Source organism: Siphateles boraxobius, unplaced genomic scaffold, assembly GCF_051911475.1.
Source record: "Siphateles boraxobius isolate OS27281-9 unplaced genomic scaffold, OSU_SipBor_1 12, whole genome shotgun sequence".
Taxonomy (NCBI): domain Eukaryota; kingdom Metazoa; phylum Chordata; class Actinopteri; order Cypriniformes; family Leuciscidae; genus Siphateles; species Siphateles boraxobius.
The window spans coordinates 1,639,013-1,666,751 of NW_027508722.1; the positions used below are offsets into that span (position 1 = coordinate 1,639,013).

Sequence of the window (27,739 nt, forward strand, 5' to 3'; positions counted from 1 at the left end):
CAGGCCTTAGGGGGGAGACGAGGATCCCCCCAAAAGGCAGCGGCCGCCGGACACAGGTGCACCTGTGTCGACAGACCGCTCCAATGGAGGGACACCTCGCAACCCTTCACCGTTCCTCCATCAAGGGTAATGAGGGGGAAAAGCTAGTCAGGCAGTTTCTGGCAGAGAAAGATGCTGTTCACCACCTGACAAGCTCTCCATGCATTTCGGGAAAGAAAGGCACTGGGGCGGCGAGCTGAGAACCAGCGCGGCCCGCCCCAAGATACCAAACTCCAGATTCCAACCGAGACTGAACGGGACACGGTGGAGGTTCCACTCGAGCCCGGCAGCCTCGGCGGCCCGTTTCAGCATAGCTGATAATTCTGGATCCGGCTCGGGCAACATTGAACTCCCGGAGGGAGACAATGCAGCCGAGTCATCATCTCTAGAAGTCAGCTCACCCTCCGATGCTGCAATCGGCGTCCTGTCCTCCAGGGGAGCCCCGAGTGAAACCGCTGGCCCACCCATTACAGATGGACCAGCAGACAACACAGGAGGCTCCAGTGGTTGCAGTGGAAGGGAGGAGTGAGGAGCCCACAGGGAATGGTTACCGGGCGGGACATCCAACACTATCCTCCGGTCACCCATCCCACACAGCACCCGAGGGTGGGGCATGGTAATGGGGACTCGCTCTCCGCGAACGAAGGCGAGTCTCGCCCTCAACACTGCGACAGTCATGTTCCCACAGTGAAAACATGAGCTGTCCACAAAAGCTGTCTCAGCGTGCTGTAAGCCAAACACGTGACACAACAGTTGTGACCATCAGAGAGAGACAGGGAACGACCGCACCCAGAAACGCACGGGCGGAATGACATCTTGAAAAAGACGCAAACGCACCCGTGTTGCTCTTTCAGAAAATAGGACCGTCACCAGTGCCGGAGCACACAGGGGAATGACCGCGGCAACACTGAACAGAGAACTGAAACAGTGAAGCACTCACTTTTCCGCCCTCTAACCAGCCATCAACACACACAAACATTTAGAAATTTGTTGCTGTTAAAACAGCAGTTGAGAGCTCAAAGCTCGCGATCACCGCTGCACTCGCGCTGTAGAACACCAGCACTGGGAGAGTCTTCCTGAAGAACACCGACACACTCGCTCGTTGTAGACAACAGCACTCTCAGAGACATCAAACGATCGGCTCCGAAGCGAAAGGCAACTAGTGCGTGCATCCACTTCCGTATTTATACCCGCGCCGCGGGGGCGGAGTGTGTGATGCGAATCACGCACGCCAATTACATTGGCTCGTTCAATAGTACTCGAAGAAGACAGGCTCCCTAGCGTGATCCCATTTCAGTCGCGTCGACTACGTCCGACGTTATCGACTGAAAGGGAACTCAGCATATTTAATTGGATCAGATTTTAGTCTTTCTCTGAATATTCTGGACATTTATTTGCTGATGTTTTGGGTGCCATCTTAAAGAACAACAGAGAGACTATGTCAGATTTAGTTGTAAACAATAAAATATCTCAATTTAACACATTCTCTATAACATTTTATGTAAAGTTTATGTGTTTACACTATATTTTTAGTATCATAGGCAAACTACTTTGCTTTTAAGCACAGACAATGTCCTTGCCAAGCCAATCTGTCTTTATCACTTCCATGGAGCCAGATGTGGAAAAGACGGTTGTGGAAATTACTTTTTCTCCCTTTCCCTCTAATATCTCATGTTTGACTAGCCTGTTAGTGTTAGTTTTAGAGTTAGCATTAAATAATCTCAAATATCACCTGATGAAATTGTAAAAATCCAGAAATGTTTCTGTCGGAATGAATTATGAGCGGTTCAGAAATGACATACAATAAACATACTCGCAGTATTTCTCATATATACCTTGATATATCTTCAATTTATTAACCTCTGCTGGGACCATTCTTTCATTCAGTCATGTGGTTTCCTCTGGAGTGTCAGTTACTATGGTTACTAAGTATACAAATCTAGAACACTGAGCCTGGGATTGCGTTTAATGCAGAGGTGTGGAAATGACAGTGAACCCATGGGACAAGTGTTCAACATGTTTAAAATATGTCAAATTGAAAAGAAATATCTAAAAAAAAAAAATAGATTTGAATGAATTGGGTTATAATGCATACTTTCTGTTTGAATTTAAAATTATATCAGTATTAGATTTTAAGTGAGATAGGGTTGAAGACCCAAAGTCTGGCCTAGGGACAGAGGCAAAATAGTAAAAAAAAAAAAAAACGCAAATAAAATGCCTCCTATTTTATATAAAACAACAGAATTTAACAATGATTTGTTTTACATATAGGTTCCCCTACACATGTAGTAAGCGTGTGAACAAAAAAAGTGGAAATGTTTTTTTAGTTTTTTTAATATCTGTCAATGACAGAAAAAGTACCATAGTTGGAGAATCACCCCACAATATGTATCGTTGATAGTGACAATATGTATTGTGTATAGTTCACCCAAAATGAAAATTACTTTGTGAGAAAAAAAGTTTTAGTGTCAGTACTACATTAAACTACTATATATAATGTTGAATATAATGTATAATAATGTCTGGGTCCTGATAATGCCAAAGGTCTTCTGTTACCAGTATAAAGTGGGCTACATTATTTTAAATATATCTAGTCAGTGACTGAATACAAGCATATTCGTCTAAAATAATTCTGTATTTCAGCTTCAGAATCATTAGTAGTTCATGCTAACTAGGGTAGTTAACTAATGAACCTAAGTCTAAGCAATGTGTCTTTTTGCTTTATTGGGCCACATTTATATGAACACTGTCACCGAATAAAATTGTGTTGTTGCTGTGCAGAATTGTGAATAAGGCTGAGTGAATGCTTTGGGAAATCTGGCAGCAAAGCCTGGAGTTGGCAAGTTTGCTCCTGAGGCGACCTCTGGCATATGGCATATGTACCCCTCGCTGTGGAGGCACTTGCTGCCTACTGTTCTAACAGAGCCTGTCAACCAGGGGGGGTTGGCCATACTGAAGTCCAGACGGAGACCAGGGAATGGTGCAAAGCCCAGGCCAAAGGGTCAGTCTGCCTAAGGACTGTTGGAGAATAATCAGAACACCAAACCGTTGAGCTCTCACCTGTGCTGTCATCGTAAACCACAGTGACCGTTTTCCACTTGAAGAAGTGAACCAAGTCTAAAATGGCTCTGCTGAGGGAGGAGAAGTCTGGGTAAAGGCTGACGTAGAAGGAGTCACGGTTGTCTGACACTTGGTGCTTCCACTTGGTCTGGATGTGCGGCACCCCGAGAGCGTTACAGATGGACTGCACCGCGTTGGCCGAAGAGCTGTGGGACGGGCCGAAGATGGCCGCCACACCCAGAGAGAGCTGGTCACAAGCTGGAATAATACAATCAGAAATACCGTTTTATCAACTTAATGTTACTTTCTGGGCTCTAGGTTTCTAGAGCAGTCTTACAAAATAGGTTACACTTTATTTTAAGGTGCCATTGTTACAGTGTAATTATGCATTTAACTACTGAGTAATATTAATTAACAACATGTACTATAGGGTTAGGGTTAGGTTGAGGGTTAGTTGCATGTAATTATGCATAATTCACTGTGGTAAATGAATATAGGACATGTAGCATATGTAACATGGACACTGTAAAATAAAATGTTACCTAAAAATATAATAGAATGGATTGGCTGGAGTGAATTTGGAAAATGAATTAGGTTCATTTCCTTTGTTTAACTGTTTTGTATTTGATATTTTACAAGCTGAACAAATAAAAAAGGAGAAAAATACAGTTTCACGTTCTGGGCTCTAGGTATCCAGAAAAGTCTGCACACTGAGTATTGTTATGAAAATATAATATAAGGGAATGGCTGGAGAGAGAGATAGCACAAAATTAATTTGTGTGCCTTTAAACAACGGAAATAACCTATGTAATGTTTCGCCGCTAGATGTCGCTAATTCAAAACAGAGGCGTAGCGTGATGAGGCCGTGACTTCGGCTCGAGAACAGTGGAGATTTATTATGACCTCGTCCGCTCATCAACAGTTTAGATACATTTGAGTGTGTTATGTGTTATGAAAGTTATGTTATATCGTCGCTGTCCGATGAAAACCGCGTATGTCCACTTTGCCGATTTTTAGATTTTTCGACGGATAGAATGTCCAGGTTCATTTCCGTATACAGTAAGCTTCACATTATCTAAATGACCAATAAAAAGTTGTGAAATCATGTCATCTGATTTTCACGTATATCCATTTGCTGTCAAAGCTGTCAATCACACCGCGTATCTCCCACCCTGTGGAGGCATCTCGCCGGTCTCGTGAAGCTCAGCATTGGATAGCCGAATAACCCTGTGTGGTAAAGTATCAGCAAACGTTTGTTTTTGACAACTGTTCACAAGTTTATTATATATTCACAAAATTACGGTAGGACTGTGCAAACAAAGTATCATTCTAGCATTGCCATGTCAGTGTATTGATTCATTGTCCCTTCATAGTTTGCAAGAGACATTTAATAAACTGAGCGTATTTAATAAACTGAGCGTAGCCTATTCATCTGTCAATATGAAACGCGACTTGGTCATTCTAATTAATGTTCGGAAGAACACGTATCTACCACCGTTACTGTAAAATATGCACGTATGTACATTTAAACTCGATTTTGGTCAAATGTGGATTATATCATTACACTGGCAAGCATATGGTTACATTTAAAGATGCCGTACCAAGTATGCAACGCTACGTTCAACTGCTTTTAAATTACAGTGTTTTTTTCACTTCCTGAAAAGTAACCGTTTTGGACATACGTGAGTTTCATCGAGATCATCGAACTCTGTTTGGTTCGCTACTATGCGGCTACTATGAGACACTTGTTGCTCACTGCAGTGAGGTAGATCGATATTAGGATGGTAAAACATGGTATTCGCGGTAAATCAAGAAAACGAGATTTAAACAAAAAGACTAAATGTGTTGAGCTGTATAGCAATGATTAGTTTTCTGTTGATGAATGTATCCAAACAGGTCCTCGCCTGTCTAACAAAACACATAATATATTAAAACGTTGGTCTTTTCATAGTTTCTACACAATAAAACCGTAAATGGAGGGTAACGCGAGTATGATGTCACTGATAGGTCCGTGTCCTAGTTAAACTGCTTATTTCTCTTGATTTAAACATTCTTAGAAACATTTGGGATAATGTAAGTACACAAATCAACAGAATATATAACATTTTCTAGTGATTTTTGGATATTTTAATCCTAAAATCTTACATAGTGTGTCTTTAACTTTTTTGTACTTGATATTTTGTTATAATAGAATGTCCAATGCGCATTGTGTTACTTTCATTGTCCACAATTATATTTATTCCAAACTCTGAACTCATTTGCTTTCATTACCCATAATTATTTTGGCAATGCAACTGTGTTTTAATTGCATCTCTGTAATCTTTAAATAAACTGGCATGGAAAAAAAGTTCCAGTAGCAGCGGCTAATGGAGTGTGTAATCATTATAAGAGAATTCAGATGTTTCCCCAGCGTGTAAATGACATATGATTGCAGCCTGCAGACCTGTCTCAGGGGTATCAGTAGTTCACTGAATCACCCCTTCTGACTCATTACCTAAAACCAATCAATTCTCTCTGCATATGCACCAGACGGCTACTGATGTCCCCCTGTGGTTAAACGAATTCAATCTAAAGCCCATGTCCCTCCTCATATATCTCAGAGCAGATTTGTCTGTGATGGCGTGAGTTCTCGCTGAAGGAGTTGGCTTTACCTTTCCTGGAGGCCTCGAAGCTGTCGTGGATGTTTATCCTCTGGATGTCATATGTAAGTGTGGTGTTTGGCAGTAAAGTTCTGTTCCTGTTGATTGTATTTAAAGCAAACTTAAAGGCAAGTTCTTCAGCACCCGATGGGCCACTTTCGATGGATTCAAATATCCCTCCTAAAAAAGAGAATAAAGAGAAACAAAGAATTATTAACCTGTTACCGTATGGGCTCTAGTTCTCTCATTGAATTAGAATAGAATAGAATAGAATAGAATAGAATAGAATAGAATACACTCAGTGAGCAATATAACATAATATAATATAATTAATATAATATAATACACTAATTGAATATTATCATATAATATAATACACTCATTGAATAATATAATATAATTAATATAATATAATACACTCATTGAATAATATAATATAATATAATACACTCATTGAATAATATAATGTAATAGAAAATATACAATTAATAGAATATAATGTATACGATACAATATAGAAGATAAGTGACAAAATATTCAAACATAATATAAGTGTGCAGATTAAATTAGTCAAAGCCAAAGTTGGTTTATTGTCAATTTCATTCATATAACAAGAAAAAAAAAACTTGTCAACACCAGTAGATCATTTAGTGAAAAAGTACACTATAGCAGACTTTTACAAAGAGTGCTAATTACAGAAATAATATACTTTAAATTAAAATAATATGCTTAAGTATCTGAATGTAATGTTTTCAGATACTTCACTGCATATTAAGTGCATTTAAATGAAAATGTTTTAGTTTACATTTGCATTTATCTGAACTTTAGAGAGCTTTTTGTGAGGCTTTATATGTAATTTCATAATTACATGATAAGGTTAAAGTGTACTGCCAAAAACACTGACCAGAAATTGCTGTAATGTAATTTCTATTAAACCTTGTGTCATGTATTTATAAATATATTAGTAAAGATAAAGTTGCAGTTTAGTACATTTTAAACATTAACTTTAAATGCAATAACGCACTCCAGTTAAAATTATAATAAACATATGTTTTTTTCTATAGTAAACTCATCAAAATATGTGTGCTTCCTTAAAGCACAACAGAAACTTTAAAACAATGATTTAACATGTACTTTTTAAAAGAGTGTTACTATTTCATTGTTAAAAACATAGTCATAAAAATGGAAATTCTTTATTAGGTGGCCTTTTATTTCATTAATAATATATTATCCGCAAGTACAGTTATTTTCACAAAGGGAGGTGGGAAATACATACAATTTAACACATTTTAACAAATAATGTAGTGCAAACTTAATACCAGCATAAATACAAGAACAGCAAAATATGGAATCAAAGTAAGTAGGTTTAGTGCGGTGAATGTTAAAGAACAGTGTAATGTCAGAAGTTGGAAGGGGAAAAGAAAGTTACTGCTTGCTTTGACTCAACCCATTCGAGTGTGTAAAAGATATATATATATATATATATATATATATATATATATATATATATATCCAAGCTCCTTACAGAAGGTATGTTTTGAGAGCGCGTTCCCTTTGTAAGTGTGTTTGACAGGCTGTATATTAATGCATGCCTTTAGTGTTGGGGACTGATGTGTTCTGATTGGCTGGCGAATCAATCAATCAAGCCCTGGGGAGCAGTGAAGCACAGCATAGAGAGATTGAAGTGTTTTGCTTGGGTCAGTCAGCAGTTTGCCCCTGTTGACTCACCATATGTCAGACTAGAGCTCGATTCAGTGTTTTACTTACACTCACTGGAGGCTCCATCATTTAAATGATCCCTCAAAACAGTGCAAATAAAACCATTTCACCGCCACACACAACTCTCTACTGTTGGATATTAAAGGTGTAGGACAAGAAAAACTATTATTGATAGTTGTTGTTTCAACACTTGTTTTCTAAGATTGAAAGAAATAAGCTTTATATATAAGCTTTATAAATAAGCTTTAAGAAATAAGAAGTTAAGAGCAATACATTTATCAACTTACAGGTTATAAAGTTTACTGTAGCTATGGGCGCGTGTTTTTATTTTCTTTCTGTCATTTGGCCAAAATCTCATATTATTAAAGACCAAGAGCTACAGACAGGTGATGTCTCTAAGTGCTAAAGCTTCTCCGCTCCTCATATACATAAAACATTAGCTTTTATACTATGTAGTGTTTCTTAAGTAGAGAAATGCGCTTTATTATATAAAAAAAATCTGTTCTTCATTCACCTTTGCATTGCACACAAGCAGAGACGCTGCAAACTGTGTGTGAAACGTCATTCATGATAGAGGTGGGTGGAGTTATGAGGTGTGACTGACAGTTTAGGGAGCCAATGGAGCTACTAGGTTCAGTCACAAGCTCTTTTAAATACTTTTCATTGTAAAATATTTGTAAAACACACAGACAGGCGTAAAGGGTGACCAATCGTAATGATTTTATGGAAGAAGAAGAAAAAGAAATACGGAGAAACAAGGTTCCCACCGACAGCGATAAAGAAACTTTGCAAGTTCATGTCAACTTATTCCACTAACCTTAACCCTAAACAAACAGTCTACTAATACTCTAATGTAGTTACTTAGTCCAATAGTTAGTGGAATATCTAGAGTGGGCTATTAAAATAAAGTGTAGCCGAAAAAATAATAATTCTAATGTAAACTGGATTGTGAAAAGTAAAAATAGTTGCAGATAAATGAATAGAGAGTGGTTGGAACAAATCCCTTACAGCATTTTCTGTCAAAGAAGAGAGACATTGAGATGCTGATACAAATCTCTCAGTCTTTTACAAAAGAGAAAGAGAACATAAAAAAACAAACTCCCCTTGTGGATTTACTATAATATGAACAAAGCATCTCTTTTGAGGAAATGTGTTTCAGTTTAAAAGTGTGTCTGAGGTTTAAGTTAATGTTTACTACCAGTACTATTCATGGTTGCATCATTTCATAAGGTGTCCCATTAACTCAAGTGCCTGATATAATGACTATGTATGATATAAAGCATAACTTCTCCATTATTAATGTGTTTCACAAAATGATATGTATAGTATTGAAAAAATTGTTCATCCATCAATTTACCTGATTGGGATTTTCTCACATGTAGCTTTTAGATGCTGTGAAGTTCTAAATTATATAATTTAGAACATATCTAAAAAAAATAATAATAATAATAATAATAATATTGCGGCAAGCGGTATAAAGGAGCATAAATGCATTTTCACTATATATGCTTAAAACCACCACTGTGTTTTAGTCCTGCACTGCGATACAGAAGCAGATCTACATGTGAACAGAAAGAGTAATATTGATTACTGCATGAAATCAAACGTAAGGTCACTAGAGGTCATCGACTGACATTCTCTATAACAGACAGGTAACAACTAACTCTCCCCCAGGAAAAACATTCACACATTATATATCCATCATCCATCTCGTAACTCATAGGGCACGCTCGTCTCTGACAGTGATAAACTGGGGTTTGTATGATATGATGAATCGTTTTCAAATGGGAAATGTCAATTTCTCATCAAGATCACTCAAGCACCTGACAAATCTGGATTTTCCCATAGCCATTCAGCCTCTGTCTATATGTGCTTTCAAATGACATGTACAATTTACAGCATTCACCATCTCTTTCTTACTTAATGTGGGCAGACATTTTACTCAAGATTCTGATTGGCTGGAACTATGATATTTTTTAAAAATAATATTTTAACAGTTTAGTCATATGGAATTATCAATGACTGCTTTAACTAGTCTGTGTTGGCAAGTGACTATATGGTGCAATGCTTTTTGTGCAATACAACCATGTATTATATATATATTTATATGCAATTTAAGACATTTTGTGACTAGATGTCAGAAAAAAGCATTTGTGTTTGTCCCAGTCTCCTTCCTTCCCAACAATTCCTTTGGATTCTGCTCAATACTTTTATAGCATATTAGTCTTGTAAATGAATAAATGTTTACTATTTTTACTGTATTTCTATTGTATATATCCTAAAGGGACATGGTGATGGAGAAATATATTTCAATGATTTTGCGTTCTCTCGTGCAAGTTTACCCCAAGAAACTTAATTCGCTCACAATACCTTTTCGTTCCCTCGCAAAAATGTGCATTATTTCATATATACATAAAGTTTCACAGAGGAACGCAAAACATTTACGAGAGAACGCAAAAGCATTGACATCTCATACTTTTTCCCATCACCATGTCCCTTTAGGGGCTCCGTAGTATGTTACATTTAATCAGACATATGCAGAACTTTTCAGTTTTTAAAATGAGTCGAGACTGCACAATATTTTATCATTGCCATTTAACTAATGTAAGTCTTAAGAACCTAAAATGCCTAGAGTAAATACTTAATATTTAAGATACATTTTTAAACATAACATGGTTAAAGTACCTATGAAATCCAAATCACCAATTCCTATTGTGTTGTGGAATATTGCAGTAATTATTATAAATGAGTTATTGGTGCACCAATATTTTCCAGTATACAATATTGAATCAGAATTACTCTTGTAGCATCTCTTCTCTTCTCTGATGATGAGGGCGGGGCAACCTGACACTCACATGAGATTAGCCAATAGCAAGCCACAACCATCCAATCAATTCCCCACAGACAAAATCAAGCCCCGCCCACATGTGTTCTTGTTCTAGAAGCCGTTTCACTCGGATATACATCACACTAAGAAATGACTAGCACAACTTCCATTTCCAACACAGACTCATTGGAAAACTGGCAACATTTTCGCAAAACGCAAAATACGTACCAATACGTACATATATCACTGCAGTTTCTAACGAAAGGAACACAAGAGGCAGTAAAATAGCAGGCACTTTTAATCATTTTCACCCACAATTATGATTACAGTGGCAGATTATGCATTAATAAAGACTTGTTTTCACGCTGCTCCTTGCACAATTATGTTATGACCTCAAAACACTTTTTACCGTAGTGCATGATTTGTAAACAAATATATTTTGAACTTTTCAGAATTGCGCTCGGGTACGAATCATTTGAAAGACGAGTCACGATGAAAGAGCTCAAAGACAAGAGTTGAAAAACAAGCTACTGTAAAATGGCGTGGTTACGAGTGCATTTTTATGTCACATTTGCTTTTGTTAACACAATCGGGTAGGTTTAGGGTATAGTGTAGGTGCACATTATTTTAAAATGGAGCATTGAGCTTTTTAGCGACACTCACCGGACATTTCAATTCAGATCTGCGGATACATACAAACTCCAACGTAATAAAACGTTGCCATATTCACCTGTTCCGGAAAAAAACTAAACACGCTTTTAGCGCCATTTACTGGACATTTCACTTTGAAACCGTTGCGAATCGTGCACGACGCAACATATTTTGCGTTTTGCAAAAAAAATTTGCCACAGGTACGTTTTTCTACTGAGACTGGGCTGTCCATTTCAATTGACTTTAAACATTCCCATGATTTCAGTTGCGGCCTGGCCAGGAGTGCTGCATGTTTACAGCTGGCATCGGTGCAGTGACTGACACTGGCTCAGATCTCAGCTGGCCTATCTCCTGAACAATACCCTGTGACCCGATCGCTCGCATCACACTCTCAGAAGCGGTGATATATTTATCACACAGCGGTTACATAATCAATGCTAGCACAATACATCCCTTTCTGCCTCCACAGGGAACGCTTGCTTACAGCCGAGCACCAGAACAGCACTGAGGAAATTAGTAAAGTAGTGGACATCTTCCTGTCATTTATCATTAAAACATCATCAATCGCTCCGACCACAGTGGGATTTCCTACAAAACTGATCAATATCATACAAGAAAGACTCAGTGAAATGAAACCGTTTTCAACATGAAAATGGCACATACTCACATTATTTTCATTTCTTTTTGCTCTTCTTTTCTTAATATAACACATTTTAGGGAGTCTTTTAGAATCTAAGGCAACCACTTGTTAGCCATTATCAGAAGTTAACTTTGATGGATATTATTGATGGTTGTATTTGTTTTCTAGTTGCTGTCCGGTGTTCTGGTGGGAAGGAGCCATGCTGAACTGCTGAATGCGAAGGAGATTTATCCTGGAAGACTTAAGAGGATTTTTAAGGGGAACAGATGAGGGGTGTGAAATCTCATCAACATAAATGTTGAATCATGCTGGTTTTATCATAAGTTCAACCCCACTTTTATAGCTTGCTGAAATGTGTTGCAAATCGATAGCAGAATGTCTGCTGGTCTCCATCGCTGTAAGAAGGCAATGCTGCTTGCAAACACCCCTAAAAACACTGTTGAAAGGGTCATATGCTGTTTTATAGATGTTGATGTTTGTTTCCACACAAGGTTTCTTAACTTTTCCGCTGCTCCTGAAAGACCATCCTGGTTGACAGACATTTTTTGCATAGCTATGCACTGGATAAGTATCAAACCAGCAATAATCAACTAAACCAGTATGGAAATCAATTCATTTAGAGCAGGGTCAGAAAATGCATAAATGTTCAGGAACTCCACTTGAACTAGAGATAATTACAGGATATGAAAGCTATTAATTCTTCCAACTCACTCCAGAGGAAATTTATATTGCTCAGAGGCTCTCAGAAATAATCAAGTATCAATATTGTCACAGACGTTTCCCCTAAAAATTCATTGTGTGAAATAAAAATAGAAACAAATGAGACAATTGCTACAGTAAGAGAATAAAGCAATCAAATGAATGTGGATAGCTCTGATAGTTTAACGATTTTGTGTTTCTTAAGAGCAATGTTGATTGCAGACATAAGTTTCTTGGCAGATCAGAGCTGTGAGATTATCTCCAGAATTACATATTGATATAATTATATCCTGACTCTATAAAAAGGCATGTGTGGGATTACCAGGGTCTGTTTTCTCAGGTACAACATCTGAGAAACAGGAGACTTAAAGTTCTAGTGCCAGATTCATTAACATTGTTAAGAATAAAATTCTTCCTAACTGCTATTTTCTTAAGAACGTCCCGGGTTACGTATGTAACCCTAGTTCCCCGAAGGGACGGACGCTGCGTGAAATCGCAGTGGGAACGCCCTCAGCGTGACGCGTCTGAAGCATGAATGAAATCAGTTAATGGAGAGAATGAGCGTACGGCGAGTGACGTCATCGACCAGGAAGCTATAAATATCCCCTGAGTACACAACACGCCAGCTTAAAAGTTACTGAAGCAGCGACCCAAGGGGATGCCGAGAGTATGGCAGGACACGCAGCGTCCGTCCCTTCGGGGAACTAGGGTTACATACGTAACCCGGGACGTTCCCCTTCAGGGACTACCGCTGCGTGAAATCGCAGTGGGAACGCAATACCCACATCCCCATACGACCAAATCCCCGTCGTGTGTCATTAGGAGACACAAACCGACGAGAGAACCTGAGCCCCGGGAGTGGAGCTAAGATCGAGGGAATAAAATCTAACGAAAGTGTGCGGTGAGGACCAGCCTGCCGCATCACAAACGTCCTGAAGAGAAGCTCCTGAAAGAAGAGCTGTAGAAGCAGCCATACTCCGGGTGGAATGAGCCCTTACAGCCAAAGTGAAGGCTGATGGGCCGAACCATAAGCAAGTGGGATGGCCTCGACCACCCACTTGCTCATCCTTTTTCTAGATGCAGGACACCCTTTCTTAGGTGACCCAAACAGACGAACATTTGTTCCGATCTCCTCCACAGGGCAGCTCTGTGGACGTAAGCATCAAAACCCAAACTGGGCACAGCAAATTAATTTTCTCCTGGTCTGACGTCAGAAAAGGCGGAGGACAGAAAACCTGCAGAACTATAGGTCTAACTGAAACAGTTGGAACCTTAGGAACATAACCTGGTCTCGGAAAGAGAAAGGCCTTAACCAACCAGGAGCAAATTCCAGGCACGAGGGAGCCACCGAAAGTGCTTGAATATCTCCAATTCTTTTTAGAGATGAGATAGCGAGAAGAAGGATAGTCTTTAGAGTAAGAAACTTTTCCGAAACTTCCTCGATGGGCTCGAAAGGAGCAAGGGAGAGACCTTCTAAGATGACGGCCAGATCCCAAGCTGGTACCCTTGTGCGAACTGCAGGCCTCAGCCTCAAGGTGACACGAAGGAAGCGAGACATAAGCGGGTGTTTCCCGAGGGAACCTCCACTTGAAGGGGTGTGGTAAGCAGCTAAGGCCGCCACATACACCTTCAGTGTGGAGTGGGATAACCCTGTGGAGAGACGGTCCTGCAGGAAATCCAGGACTGTACCAACCGGGCAGTTAACTGGGTCCTGCTGGCGCTCTCCACACCAAGAGGTGAAAAGTTTCCACCTCGCGGCATATAACTTCCTCGTGGAGGGAGCTCTGGATCGGAGGATGGTCTCAACGACCTCAGCCGAGAGACCAGAATCTATGAGCTGGGCCCCCTCAGAGGCCAAGCCCACAGCCTCCATAGCTCTAGACGGGGGTGAAAGATCGACCCACTCGCCTGAGAGAGCAGATCTCTGCTGATCGGTATCTCTAGGGGAGAGCCGTTGAGGAGAGACACTAGGTCCGCAAACCATACCCGGGCCGACCAGAACGGGGCTATTAGCAGGAGACTGAGCCCGTCCCGGCGAACCCTCTCCAGAACTCCTGGGAGCAGAGCGATCGGGGGAAAAGCGTACAAGCGTGACCTCGGCCACGGATGTACCATCGCATCCAACCCCAGCGGGGCTGGATGGCTGAGAGAGAACCACAGCGGGCAGTGTGATGTTTCTCGAGAAGCAAATAGGTCTACCTCGGCAAGACCGAAATGTTTCCATAGGAGTTCCACCACCTCGGGGTGAAGACTCCATTCCCCGGGCCTCGGCCCCTGTCTTAACAGGATGTCTGCCCCCTGATTTAAATATCCCGGGAGATAAAAGCTCTCAGAGAAAGAATTTTCCCCTGGGACCATAGAAGGATCTGACGTGCCAGTTTGTAAAGCGGGCGAGAACGCAAACCCCCCTGATGGTTGATATAAGAAACCACCGATGTGTTGTCTGTCTGGACAAGAACATGGTGGCCCCTTAGGTCTGGGAGGAAGTGTTTCAGAGCCTGAAACACCGCCAACATCTCTAGGCAGTTTAAGTGCCACAGACGATGATGGTCCTCCCACAGACCCTGAGCCCACCCGTGAGAGAGGCATCTGTCATTAGCATAACGCGACGACAAGGAGCTCCTAACACAGGGCCTTGGGACAGTAACCAAGGATCTTTCCACATGATCAGGGCGTGATGACACCGTCGCAAACTCACGATCATGCGAAGCGGATTTCCCCTCGGGGAGAATCCCTTGGTCCTGAGCCACCACTGTAACAGTCTCATGTGCAAGAGGCCAAGAGGTATCACGTTGGACGCAGCTGCCATAAGACCTAGCAGTCTCTGGAACTGTTTTACAGTGGATGACTGGCCTAGCTTGACCTGATCTACTGCAGCGAGAATCATAGCAATACGAGCAGGTGACAATCGTGCCTGCATCGTCGTTGAATCCCACACTACACCTAGAAAAGTGGTTCTCTGTAATGGAGAAAGAACACTCTTTTTGGCGTTGAGCCTCAGCCCCAGTCACTTGATATGAGCAAGAACGACATCTCGGTGCCGAACCGCCTGTTGTTCCGATTGAGCTAGAATCAAGCAATCGTCTATATAGTACAGAAAGCGGATGCCCTGTAACCTCAGCGGGGCTATAGCAGCATCCGTACACTTCGTGAATGTTCGGGGTGACAGTGCTAGGCCGAACAGAAGAACCCGATATTGGTACGCTTCGCCCCCGAAAGCGAACCTCAGAAACTTCCTGTGTTGAGGGAGGATAGATACATGGAAGTAAACGTCCTTTAGATCTATCATGACAAACCAGTCCTCGGATCTGATTTGAACATCCCCAGTGACAGACACAGCGCCCTGTAACGTACTGGCAGGGAACAGCTGGTCTGGGCACTCCACAACCCTCCTCGGAGGGGGCGAGCGTCCCTCGGGAAATCGCTCGCCGAGTCTCTCTACGCCCTGTGAAGGCAGGGTTAGTAGAGCAGACCACTGAGGGCATCGGAAAAGACAGGGCACCGTGTTCTTGTGCAGTGAACTCAGGTCTTTCACGATAGGGACCACCCTCAGAACCCTGACGTTCAGCACGTCAGGATTTATTATTTTTTTTTTTTCGATGAAGTAGTATCCTAACTCCCTGCTGGGTGGGGGACCCATTCCGCCAGGAACTCTACTAAGGGAACCAGCCTCTCGAGGCTTGCCTCCGGATGAACATCCCGAGTGACAGACACAGCGCCCTGTAACATATTGGCAGGAAACAGCTGGTCTGAGCACTCCACAACCCTCCTTGGAGGGGGCGAGCGTCCCTCGGGAAATCGCTCGCCGAGTCTCTCTACGCCCTGTATAGGCAGGGTTAGTAGAACAGACCCCTGAGGGCACCGAGAAAGACAGGGCACCGTGTTTTTGTGCGGTGAACTCAAGTTTTTCCCGATGGGGACCACCCTCAGAGTCCTGACGTTCAGCCCGTCAGGACTTTTTCGACGCGGCCTTTCTGGCGACAATGACTGTCCTCAGATCAGTCCTGCCCCGAGAAGGCCGTGCCGGAGAGCACCCCGCCTCGTCCCTCCAGTTTCTCTGCAGGGGGGCACGAGGCGTGACACTCCGCTTCTGCTGTGCTCTTTTTGAAGACGAACTCGACGAAAGACTTTGCTCTGGTTGAACATTCTGCGTGACAGACACAGTGCCCTGTAACGGCGCACCGGCAGGGAACGACTGGTCTGAACACACTAGAACCCTCCTTAGAGGCGGCGAGCGTCCCTCGGGAAAGCACTCGCCAGACCCTTCTACGCCCTGTTTCGGCAGGGTTAGTAGGACGGGCCCCTGAGGGCGCCGGGAGAGACAGGGCACCCTTAAGGGAGGTGAACGCAAGTCTCTCTCGGCGGGGACCCCCCTCAGATTTCCTTTGAGCAGGGGTATATATATTTATTTATTTATTTATTGGTGGAAGAGCCGGTGCTTTAAGTGAAGACGATGAAGCAGGAGAGAGATAGCTCGCAAGCGTCTCCTCCGCCTACAGTATCGTCACATAACCAGCAGATTTAGCACCAACAATGTTACCATAAGCATTGGACTGATTTGTGTAAATTCTGCTTGAAACCGGTCTAACCCAGGTCTTTGAAAACTCAGCATGAAGATCTGGGAAGAACGGTAAGCACCGGCTAGAAGGTTGAGGTCGTGCAGACAGAAATCTATCATCTAGATTGCTTTTAATTCTAGAAACCTGTCTATCAGCTGGCCACTCGATACTGTTATTTTTTTTTTTTTTTTTTTTTTTTTTTAGCTTTTCAACAGCCCGAGATAATACATCCATCAAACCTTCTTCATTTGCAGTATAATGTGATAAACTAGTTTTCTCTGATAATAAACTTTCGACATCCAGCTCCTCAGAACTGGAAAATCTCAATTCAACATCATCATGTGCCTCCACCCGGGCAGAAGTAACCGCCGCAGCGCGTGCTTCCAGAGCCGGGTGAGAGGGACTAGATCTCGTCGGAGATAGCTGAGATAGGGCGGAGCCCGTCTCAACGTCGCCAGCGAGATCCATCTGCGAGCCCCAAGACAAGCGCCGCCGCTCTGCCTCAACAGAAGCGGGACCCGAGCCTCGGGGAGCTCGCAGCAAATCACTCTCCTCGAAGAGCGATCGCCGCGAGCGCAGAGTTCTCAAGGGAAAACGCTCGCAATGCTGACAATCGACTCCCTCGAGAGCCGACTGGGCATTGCTGCACTCCCAAACAAGCCACACTTAGCTCGTGTGAATCCCCACCCGTGATGTGCCGAGTACAGGGGGGAACACACTTCTTATACTGCTCGCTCATATTGGTTTTTTTATATAAAATATATATAGTGAAAACTCCTGACAAAACAGACAAACACAATCGACAGATTCAGACACACACAGAGCTGCTGAAGTAACTAAAAGCTGGCGTGTTGTGTACTCAGGGGATATTTATAGCTTCCTGGTCGATGACGTCACTCGCCGTACGCTCATTCTCTCCATTGACTGATTTCATTCATGCTTCAGACGCGTCACGCTGAGGGCGTTCCCACTGCGATTTCACGCAGCGGTAGTCCCTGAAGGGGAACATATTTTTTTTTCTCCTAAAAAATAAAAATAAATTATTATCTTTTCAAAAGATTGTTCTTAAGACAAAACTTAAGAGGAATGCAAATTGTAGAAAAGAAATAGCCTTAAATAGCCTAAAATTAACAGGATGATAAATCCCCAAAGGTAATATGTTTAATATATTTATGCAGCTGTTTCAAATTAATTATTGCAATTAAGATTTACAACAGAACTCTAGAAACACATAACTACTAGAGATGCAATTAGTTTTGTGAAGTGGCATCGATGATCGATCGTGAAAACAATGATTGTCTTAATTGCGCTATTTTCTGAACTTGAAATTCAGGAACAACTCCAACTTTTTTATTTTAAAGTTGTTATGGCACAATTTTCAGCAGCACGTAGGTGTGCACGTGTGATCACACAGTAAACACTAAAACACACACAGATACGGGACGCTTTCACACTAGAGAGAGCGCAAGATGGAGCGCAAAGAAATGCAACAGACTGCTGAATCTTGAGACCAGCTCTAACAGCTATATTAAAATCACTCTTTTGAACCCGACACGACACATTAAAAATGATTTTAATGGGATTTAACCCGGGTTCGTTTGATTTTGGTTCATTCACACTGCCAGTGATTTTCCGGAATCAGAGAGTGCGTTCACACACAAGCCGTAAAAATCCCGTAAAGACACGTGATATCGATGTGACATGTAATGTCTCAGCAGCGTCTATAGTTTGATTAGTGCGATTTCCACGCTTGTGCATTTTTCTCTCTGATTCGATCATAAACTAGCATATTACGCACGGTTTCACTATCCTGCTTTCACTTCACTTCAGCGTCATCATTACGACACGGCATTGATTACAGCTTTTGTTCACACAGCACGCGTTCCGGGACTGATGCCGGCAATGTTACTAGGTCCCCAACCCGGGATCAATCCCGGCATCAATCCCGGGCCTTGTTTGCGTTCACACAGAAGGTGTTCTGGCAATTTCCCGGCATCAACGCGCTGTGTGAAAGGGGCTTTGGTTTTCAGCAAGACGTGCCATAGCTAACTTCTTGAAGGTAAATGGCAACAAAACTGAGGCTCTGCTTGTTGGCACTAGATCTTTTCTTTGTACACTGACAATACTACAATCTGTCCTTCATCACAGGTTAAAAGTTTGGGTGTCACCATGGATGGCACACTATCCTTTGAAGCTCAAATTAATAATATCACTCGGATTGCATACTTCCACTAGCGTAATATTAACCGTCTCCATCCCTGTCTTTCAAATAATACTGCAGTTCTTACTCACGCACTAGTCACTTCACGTATAGACTACTGTAATGCTCTTCTCACAGGTTTTCCCTCCAAACTGCTCCATAAGCTTCAGTTGGTTCAGAACTCTTCAGCTCGCTGAGACCTTATACTGAGCACATTTCTCCATTTCTTCAGCAATTGCACAGGCTTCCAGTAAAGTATAGAGTTGAATTCAAAATCTTGCTACTTACTTATAAGGCACTTCAAAATCTTGCACCACAATACCTTACTCAACTTCTCCATGCTTACACTCCTTCACGTGCTCTCAGATCTTCATCTTAAATTTCTCTCGTGGTGATTCGGATTCGACTTACTACCATGGGTGCCAGGTCTTTTAGTTATGCTCTCCCCGCCTATCTAACTCTCTTCCCACTGATGTTCGCAATAGCGCGTGCTTGTTGACTTTTAAAACGCGTCTTAAGACATATCTTTTTATACATGCTTTTTTATAACATGTTTTATTGAGACTTTTCAGCACCTAATCTGTATATGCGACTTGTTTGTTGTGAGTATTGTCTTATGCAGTGACCTGTATATTGCTTGTGAGGTGACCTTGGGTGTTATGAAAGGTGTCATTAAATAAAATGCATTATTATTATTATTATTATTATTATTATTATTATTATTATTATTATATAATCAGATAACAATAAACGCATCATTTTAATATGTTCTTAAGAAAATATTTTAGAACCATAAATAATGACAGAATTTCCAGTTTTAAGTGAACTATTCCTTTAAGCAAAATCTCAATTTAATCTCTTTGAGGGTTTTCTTTAAAAGAAGTCAGGTCTCCATCCTGCATTGATCGTCTCTAGGACTTGTCTCTGACTAGGGTATCTGTGTTATGTCTTTGCATGAAGTGATGGCGGAGTGTAAAATCTATCATTTTCAGTTCTTTGAGAGCAGAACATGCACAGCAAGTCCCTGCGTGTGGCAACTACGCAGAGATCTGAAGGTGAAACATCAATCTCAACTTTAAAGAGTAGACTTACACTGAGAAATTAATTACAAAGCCAGTTTTGGTTTGTTGCAGCTGTGGAGGAAAGGTTATTTATGTGGAAAATAAGGTGCTCATGCTAGTGTTTTCTCTCCCCAGTGGAGACCGTTTGATGGCTATCAGTGTCAGATTATCAGCCTAGCATATCGAGATGTGTAGTGCGGCGTAACAGGCTGGTAGGACACCTTCCATCTTTATCAAGCCTGGAGCTGTGATGCAGAAGACAGGGATCCTGGACGCTGGGTTGAGAGAGAACGGCATGTTTCTACAGGGCTCAGTCTCTCCATACAGCTGGGTTCACAGAGAGTTGTACACGAGGAAAGCAAAAGCATTCAGGAACGCATTTCAGCTAGAAATTCAAATGTCCTTTTCAAAATAGCCTCCTCTTCTGAACAGTTTTAAAGCTGCTGTGTTTAATGTGTGGTGTTGAAATACTTCCTTCTGCCCCAGTTTAATGAGCACAGTCCATAGGTGAACTTCCTGAAGAATGTAAACACTGTGGGCCAGATGTACGTACATTTGCGAACGCAGCGTTAATAGCGTTCATCAGGTAATGCAAATTAATTGCAAATTCATCAGGTAATCAGCGCCTGTCCCCACCCACTATACCGTAAATTGTGCGTATTTAAACGCGCAACTGAATGGTCCTCCTCCTCTCTTTCCATCATGGATCAGCCACCAAGTCAGGCAAAACAGCGAAAACAAAAATTTAGCGATAACGAGGTTGATCTGCTTATCCATGAGGTAACAGCAAATTTAAACATCATTCAAGGCCGGAATTGCACACCCACACAAAAGAATGCCATCTGGACCGAAATCACGAAAAAATTCAATGCAATATCCTCGACCCGCAGACAGGTGGAAGAGGTAAAAAAGAGGTGCCAGGACCTCAAACGCCGTACCAAAGAAAAAGTTGCATTTAACAGGGCACAGGCCAGGAACCCCGCTTCCTAAGTTACACCTGCTTTTAAGAGGCGGAGAATTTTCAACTGCTTTTTTCTATACATAAAGCGAAATACATAATTAGGTTTACGCTTCCCCTCCCATGTCTTTATGTGATGCTCCCACTTTCCCCTTGACCATCCCATTAATGCATATGCATGACACGAAAAGCGCATTTTGCCATTTTCAGTTCCAACGACAGGCAGTCTGCGCTTTCATCTCGGTGCGTCCCGTTCGTACATACCTCGCCATGGTTTTATGCACAATTTGCGAAACAAATCCGCCTGAAGTGGGCGCAAAAGCGTTAGTACATCTGGCCCTGTGACTCTGCAGCACTTTCAAAGCATTGTCAACTTCTTAACGAAGGCCACAAACCCAGAAGAACACATCAGGGCAAGGCCTAATAAAATAACCGAACAAACCAGGCTCATTGGAAAAGCGTGCTTGTTGCAACATTTCTGTAAAATGATATTTGAAGCACTTTCAAAGTGAAATGTCCAGTAATTGGTGCTAAACGATTTTTCAATTTGGCAACCATTTATAATGTTGGTTGTACATATCATGGTACTTTAGAAATGAAATGTCCAGTGAGTGGCACTTAAAAGGTTAATTGCTCTTTTATCACATTTCAAAAGAACACCACCTACTATAAACCTAAGTGACAGTTGAACAAAACTAACAGTGAGATAAAATGCATTTGCTGAAGCTATCGTGATATTTCAGCTGTTTCTACACGTCTTTAAGATCTTTTATTGAGGCTTTTGCTTCACGGGACTCATGCACTTTGCATCACATAAATGCAGATATAGAGGCACATTTTCCAATGTGTCAATCCTACATTGAATAAAACACGAATCAAGAGACTAAAATGTGCAAATAATTTGTATGTCACACGCCCCTATATGACAGTAGTTTTGATCTTTATGCTGACACCTACAGGTGTGGATGTAGCATCTCAAAAAAAGTCTTCGGTTAGGATGCCATTGTATAAATTAATCATGTTTGTTTGACATCAATTTAATGGTTACACTTTATTTTGATGGGCCCCTTTGAACATTCAGTTGACAATAGGTAGCGTTGCACCTACATGTCTACTAACACTCAGTAGAGTCTTAGTAGACTAGTAGAATAAGTTGACATGTAGTTGCAAAGTTACTTATAGTCATTAGAATGTCTGTTGAAGAGCAACTCAATAAAGTGTTAGCAGATATTAAGCAGACAGTCTACTAATACTCTAATGTAGGGCTGTAGTCAAGACCACCTTTGTCGAGTCCAAGACAAGTCCAAGACCAGGACTATTCGAGTCCAAGACAAGACCAAGACCAAAGAGGTTCGAGTCCGAGTCAAGACCGAGTCCAGGACAGGGGAAAAAAGTCTTGTGCAAGACATTATCAAGACAATCATTTTGGGTTATTATTTGTTGATCTAAAAGCAAAAACAGTGTCACAACACCCAGGATTTTTAAGTATAGACATTCCTGTTGATATCATATAATCTTCTAATCTAAAGAAAACAGAATGATGACATATGGTGATACCTCATAATAGCAATGTTTCACTGTGGATCTGAAAGACGCATACTTTCACATTCAGATAGCCCCTCATCACAGGCCATTCTTGAGATTCGCCTTCGAAGGTCAGGCTTATCAATACACAGTTCTGCCGTTCGGTCTGTCCCTAGCACCCGTACATTTACGAAGTGCATGGACGCGGCGCTTTCTCCCCCAAGACTTCAGGGAGTGCACGTGCTGAATTATCACGACTACTGCCTGGTTCTGGCACAATCGCGGCTCACACCAGAGCAAATAAACTGCGCGCATATAAATGGCTTTTATATGTGCTTACTGGGAACATAATAAAGACACCTGGACTCGGTCGAGACCAAAAGCCATATTTGGCAAGACCAGTGGCCGAGACCGCCGAGACAAGTCCGAGTCCGAATACCAGCGAGTCCAAGACAAGTCCGAGATCATAGAAAAACGGACTCGAGTCCGGACTCCAGTCCAAGACCGGACTCGAGTACTACAGCCCTACTCTAATGAGAGTCATTTGACATATAGGTGAAATTTTACTTATTATCAAAAGAATGAGTAAAGGGGACCGTCAAAATAAAGTGTTTCCAATTCAATTAGTGCAACTTTAAAAGTATTCCCAGTTAAATTTGGCTACTTTCCTTCACTTGCACATTTAAAAAACAACGCTAGCGCTGTTGAAACAAATGTTGGTGTTCATGAAGCTTAATAGAACAATATATAAAATTTATTGCATGTATAAATAATTTCTCTGCCCCTAGGAAACTCCAGTGTGTTGTGTAATAAAGAACCAAATTAGCTGTATTTGAGAAATGGCCTGTTACTTAATCCAGCTGTCACAAAATCACTCGCCCTCACCATCTGCATTTCCCTGTTTTTCTCATTATGGTAATCGCTGATACATCTTTACAGAAGACCTACTTTGAATAATGTTTCCGTAAAGGGAGAGTTCACCCAAAAAATCTAATTCTCATCATTTACTCACACTAATGTCACTCCAAATCAAAAACTTTCTTCTCTGAAGCACAAAAATACAGGATTGTGTACATTTTATTTTATCTATAAGTCTGAAGTTAGAAGTTCCCCCGCTGAACATGATATAAGCTCCGGCACGGGATCCAGTGCCGTTACACTTGAATTGCTTCTAAATGTTTAATTTTTACTTCTAATATTTGTTAAACTAGCTTAAATGTATGCATTATGTATTCAAAACTATACGAAAATATGGTATACTAAAATAAAGGAATTATCATGCAAACCAGTGGTTGTGTGGAGTTTTTTTATTTTTTTAAGTTTAGAGGACTTAAGTTAATCTGTAAACATTAATTAATGCATGAAGTAAAAAAAAAACTAGTACTATAGTAAAAATGAATAAACCCAGTATGCTGGGTTAAATAAACAGCACAATTTGCTGAGTAAAATTAACCCAATATGTGATCTGTCCTATATTTACCCAGCCCTTGGGTTGAAAACAACCCAAATTGGGTTGTTTTAACCCAGCATTTTTTTAGAGTGTACAAAGCAAACAAAACATATGCACCTGAAGTTAGGTAGACCTCTTGTGAGGGATCAAAGGAAAAATACCGTCCCAACACACTCTTTGCACACATTTTTTACTATTCACTTTGCTTTCAAGCACAAAAAAATTATCCACACAGTTTTGAATGCACCAGGGAATAGAAGACAGACTCCGAAAGCTGAAAAATGACTTTGAGCACACTGCAACATACAGGCATTAACACAGCTCATTTTGTAACTGCTGAGGTGAGCTTTTGGCTGCCGTGAGCACTTGCATTTTGTGCAGCAGCACTTTGTTAATATGCCTCAGAATAAATCTTATTACGGTTTCTCTTTACTTTCCATTTCTTTCGTCTTTAGCAGATCGATTTGCTTAACAATGATAAGAATCCCTCCAGCTTAACTCATCCACCTTGGGCCAACTCACAGAGAGCTGGGATTGTGCAGGCTTCTCCATTTTTAATGAAGATTCTTTTTGAATTCGGCCACGGCGTATTGATTTTCCACTCGCAGTCAAGTGTTTGATATGATCTTGAATGGAGATGCGTTTTGGAAGATGTGCCTGGATGCGATTTTCTTTCATTTCTCATACGTTTTGGCCCATGACCCGTCAGTATTTTACGATAATCCTTGCCCCTTTAAGAGATCAGCCTTGGATCTAATGAGTTATGCATATTACCCTCACGAGCCCTATCAGCTTTGCTTGAGGTTTGTGTGGTGAACGCTCACTCTCGATATAAATCAGGGCGTGCGGTTCTGCGTTAGCGGTGGTCTGTGGGGGACGCTTGCTGGTTGCAGATCAATTGTGAATGTTTAATTCTGGGTGAAAAGTCTTTCTGCTTGGATCCCCACAGTATAATCTGCCTCGAAAATCCTAAACCCTCAAACTCTGTTAAAAGAAGATGCTGTGTGCTGCTTCCAGTTCATCTTAAAAGAAAATGTTGCATTTTTCCATAATATCTCATCCCACACTGTCCCAAAACCACCTTGACAAGCACGTAGTTTCAATCTATTGTAGGCCAAGAGTAATTTCTTTTCAGCTTGGAAGAAAAAAGGCGTAAAGATGCAAAACTAGACAGTGTGCGGGGAGATCTGCTTCAATCTTTACGTCCAGAACTATTACGAGAACGTTTGTCGTCTTGTTCAGAATTCATTTCAATGTGAATTGGGGCCAATGTCCTACTTATTCATTTGAGTATGTTCCAGGACAGCCAAGAAAATTGAACCCGCGCACTTCTGTTGTGCAGACAGCTATAACTTTGGTTGCAAATGAGTATTTGGTGACTTATGAACTCTTGCAGAACACGCTCCAGATAATGGAAAAACAAAGGATAGCAAATCAAATGGACAGAAATTCTATTTTCTTGTGGTGAAAACAAACGTCAACTGTGTGCTGAATTACAATGCTAAAAGCTAAGATGGCTCAAATACAGAGTGATAAACTGCGAGGTTCAGCTACCGCAAACATTTCCAAAGAGAAGGATAATTTCTCTCCAGCTGCTTACGGAGCCGGAAAACATCAGGTGTGTGTGCGCGGCCTATATATCTGTGTCTTCATTTTTAATGAAGTCTGATGAACTTGACAAAAACTCTCTATCGCTATGCAGACTCTTGGTAACAAGAAGACGGCCTTACACTTGCACGGAGAGCTCCTATTGGTCGGCCAGCCTTATAAAGTGAAGAGACCATGGCGACGCTTTGTGACTAATGGATTCCAGCTCAGCCTCAAGGTCACGGCCAGGTGGGTTCCATGGCAACAGAGGAATCTTTATCATACCGTGGACCGGTTGAAGTGAGACACTGCTTCTAGAAGGTTCTTTTTGGAATCTTTGAGATGGAACAAAGTCTGATGGATGTGGTGAAATGAGCGGGCTGTCTCAGTAATTAACTTGTTCCCGACGGAGATAGATGAGAGAAAGTGTTAACTCTTTTCCGACTGCGCACATGCCCGGCCTGCCTGCCGCGTGTGTGGACTCTGATTAAAGACAGGAAAGCCATGGCAACTACATTCATGTCAATCCCACTTAGTTCGTGACAACATGCATTAACAGAGCTCCATCCCATAATCCACCTGTTCGAATGTACATCTAATGATATGAGGGTTGTGGAAGCACTTTATCTCATGCTTGTTATCTGGAAAGGGTGTTGTTCCTGAGGCACAACCCAAGATCAAGTTCCACCCTGGAATAACCCGGAGAAAAGTGTGGGTGAGAGTGAAGAATGGACACCAGCAAACTTTTTCCATATTGTTGTAATTAGCAGGATTTATGCAGAAGGTTTTGAATTCTGCTTCAATTATAAACCTCATTGAGTCCAAGTCCAATCTGGGTCAAGCATAAATAATCTGGCATTATCCTTTAATGTAACTGGCACTGGAAGTAATGCTCATGTTTGCTAACCGGACGACAGACATATGTATTTAACATGTTTTCCAGGTCTTTAAAAAAAGAAAGACTTTACTGATAATAATATAATAATTTTTACTATATTAATATTTATCAGAAAGACCAATACAAGTTGTCTGAATTTTTATTATTTACAAATTATCAAAATTACTATGCTTAACAACAGCTATTTAAAAAAAACTTGCAAAACCTTGAATTATTGCCACAACCAAGGAATTTGTTTCCACAACTTTCATCTGATATCTCTGTAGAATGGTACCTTAATATTATTACAGGGAATAACTAGAGGTTAAGTTTTATAATCAAAGAGACAACTGGGATGTCAACTTTTAACTCCTACACCACCCAAGAAAAAAATATTTATTGAGCAGCAAATCAGCATATTAGAGTGATTTCTGAAGGATCATGTGATACTGATGTTACAATTGCATGATTGGTCTAGGGGAGGAGCACAACATCAACATGGATGGTGGTGAATGAGTGTGTAACAGCATGAAATCACCCCGTCTCCACCCACAGAATTGTCTCACAACAATAACCACATTATATTTCACACAAAAAAGTGGGTATCAGATTCAGAAGGGGATATTGCCAAAGCAACAAACATAACCAATCTAACTTAATGAAAACTAAAAGAAAAGAAAAGTACGGTAAAAATAAACCAAATCCCTAGCAAAACATACAATAAATAATAATATAAGTAAACTCTCACTTCTCCCTTTTAAGTCTTAGAGTGTAATTAGAGAGACAAAGGACAGAAACACTTCAAAATGTTCAACAGAGATGAGGTAAGGGATGAAGAATGAACCCAGAGCCACAAACTACTTGCTTTAACACAACATCAAGTCCAGGGTTGAAGATGAGGCCTGAAAGCTGTTGCACACAGGCAAGCCAACACTAACACAGCTCTGATGATGGTCACAGTAAATACTCTCTTCCCCCTCCATCATCCAATCACAACAGGACACTGATTATCCTACAGAGAGACACTGAGTGTGGTCTCAATCAGCTCCTAGCTCCCGAATCAGTATATGGTGTTCATGCATTCAGGCACTGGTAAGGACAGTAAGGACACTGGCTCACTACACAATGGGACACTGATGACTCGTGACAACGTCCTCATTGTACAAAATCAATGCAAAAAAATTAATAAATAATAAATGTTAGCTAGATTATGTTCATTACCTATCTAGCAATGTATGCTTATGCTGAA

The 27,739-nt window shown here is 41.2% G+C and overlaps 1 protein-coding gene across 3 annotated transcripts in view; it reads right to left on the bottom strand.

Moving 5' to 3' along the window:
- The window catches only part of grik2 (glutamate receptor, ionotropic, kainate 2), a 285,837-nt gene that overhangs the window by 197,220 nt on the left and 60,878 nt on the right, over nucleotides 1–27,739 (bottom strand). For all 3 annotated transcript variants that reach the window (XM_077206044.1, XM_077206033.1, XM_077206055.1), the window contains 2 exons: nucleotides 5,751–5,918; nucleotides 3,100–3,357 (listed from right to left, as the gene is read on the bottom strand). In XM_077206044.1, the coding sequence (XP_077062159.1) occupies nucleotides 3,100–3,357; nucleotides 5,751–5,918 (426 nt within the window). The remainder of the gene's footprint in view (nucleotides 1–3,099; nucleotides 3,358–5,750; nucleotides 5,919–27,739) is intronic.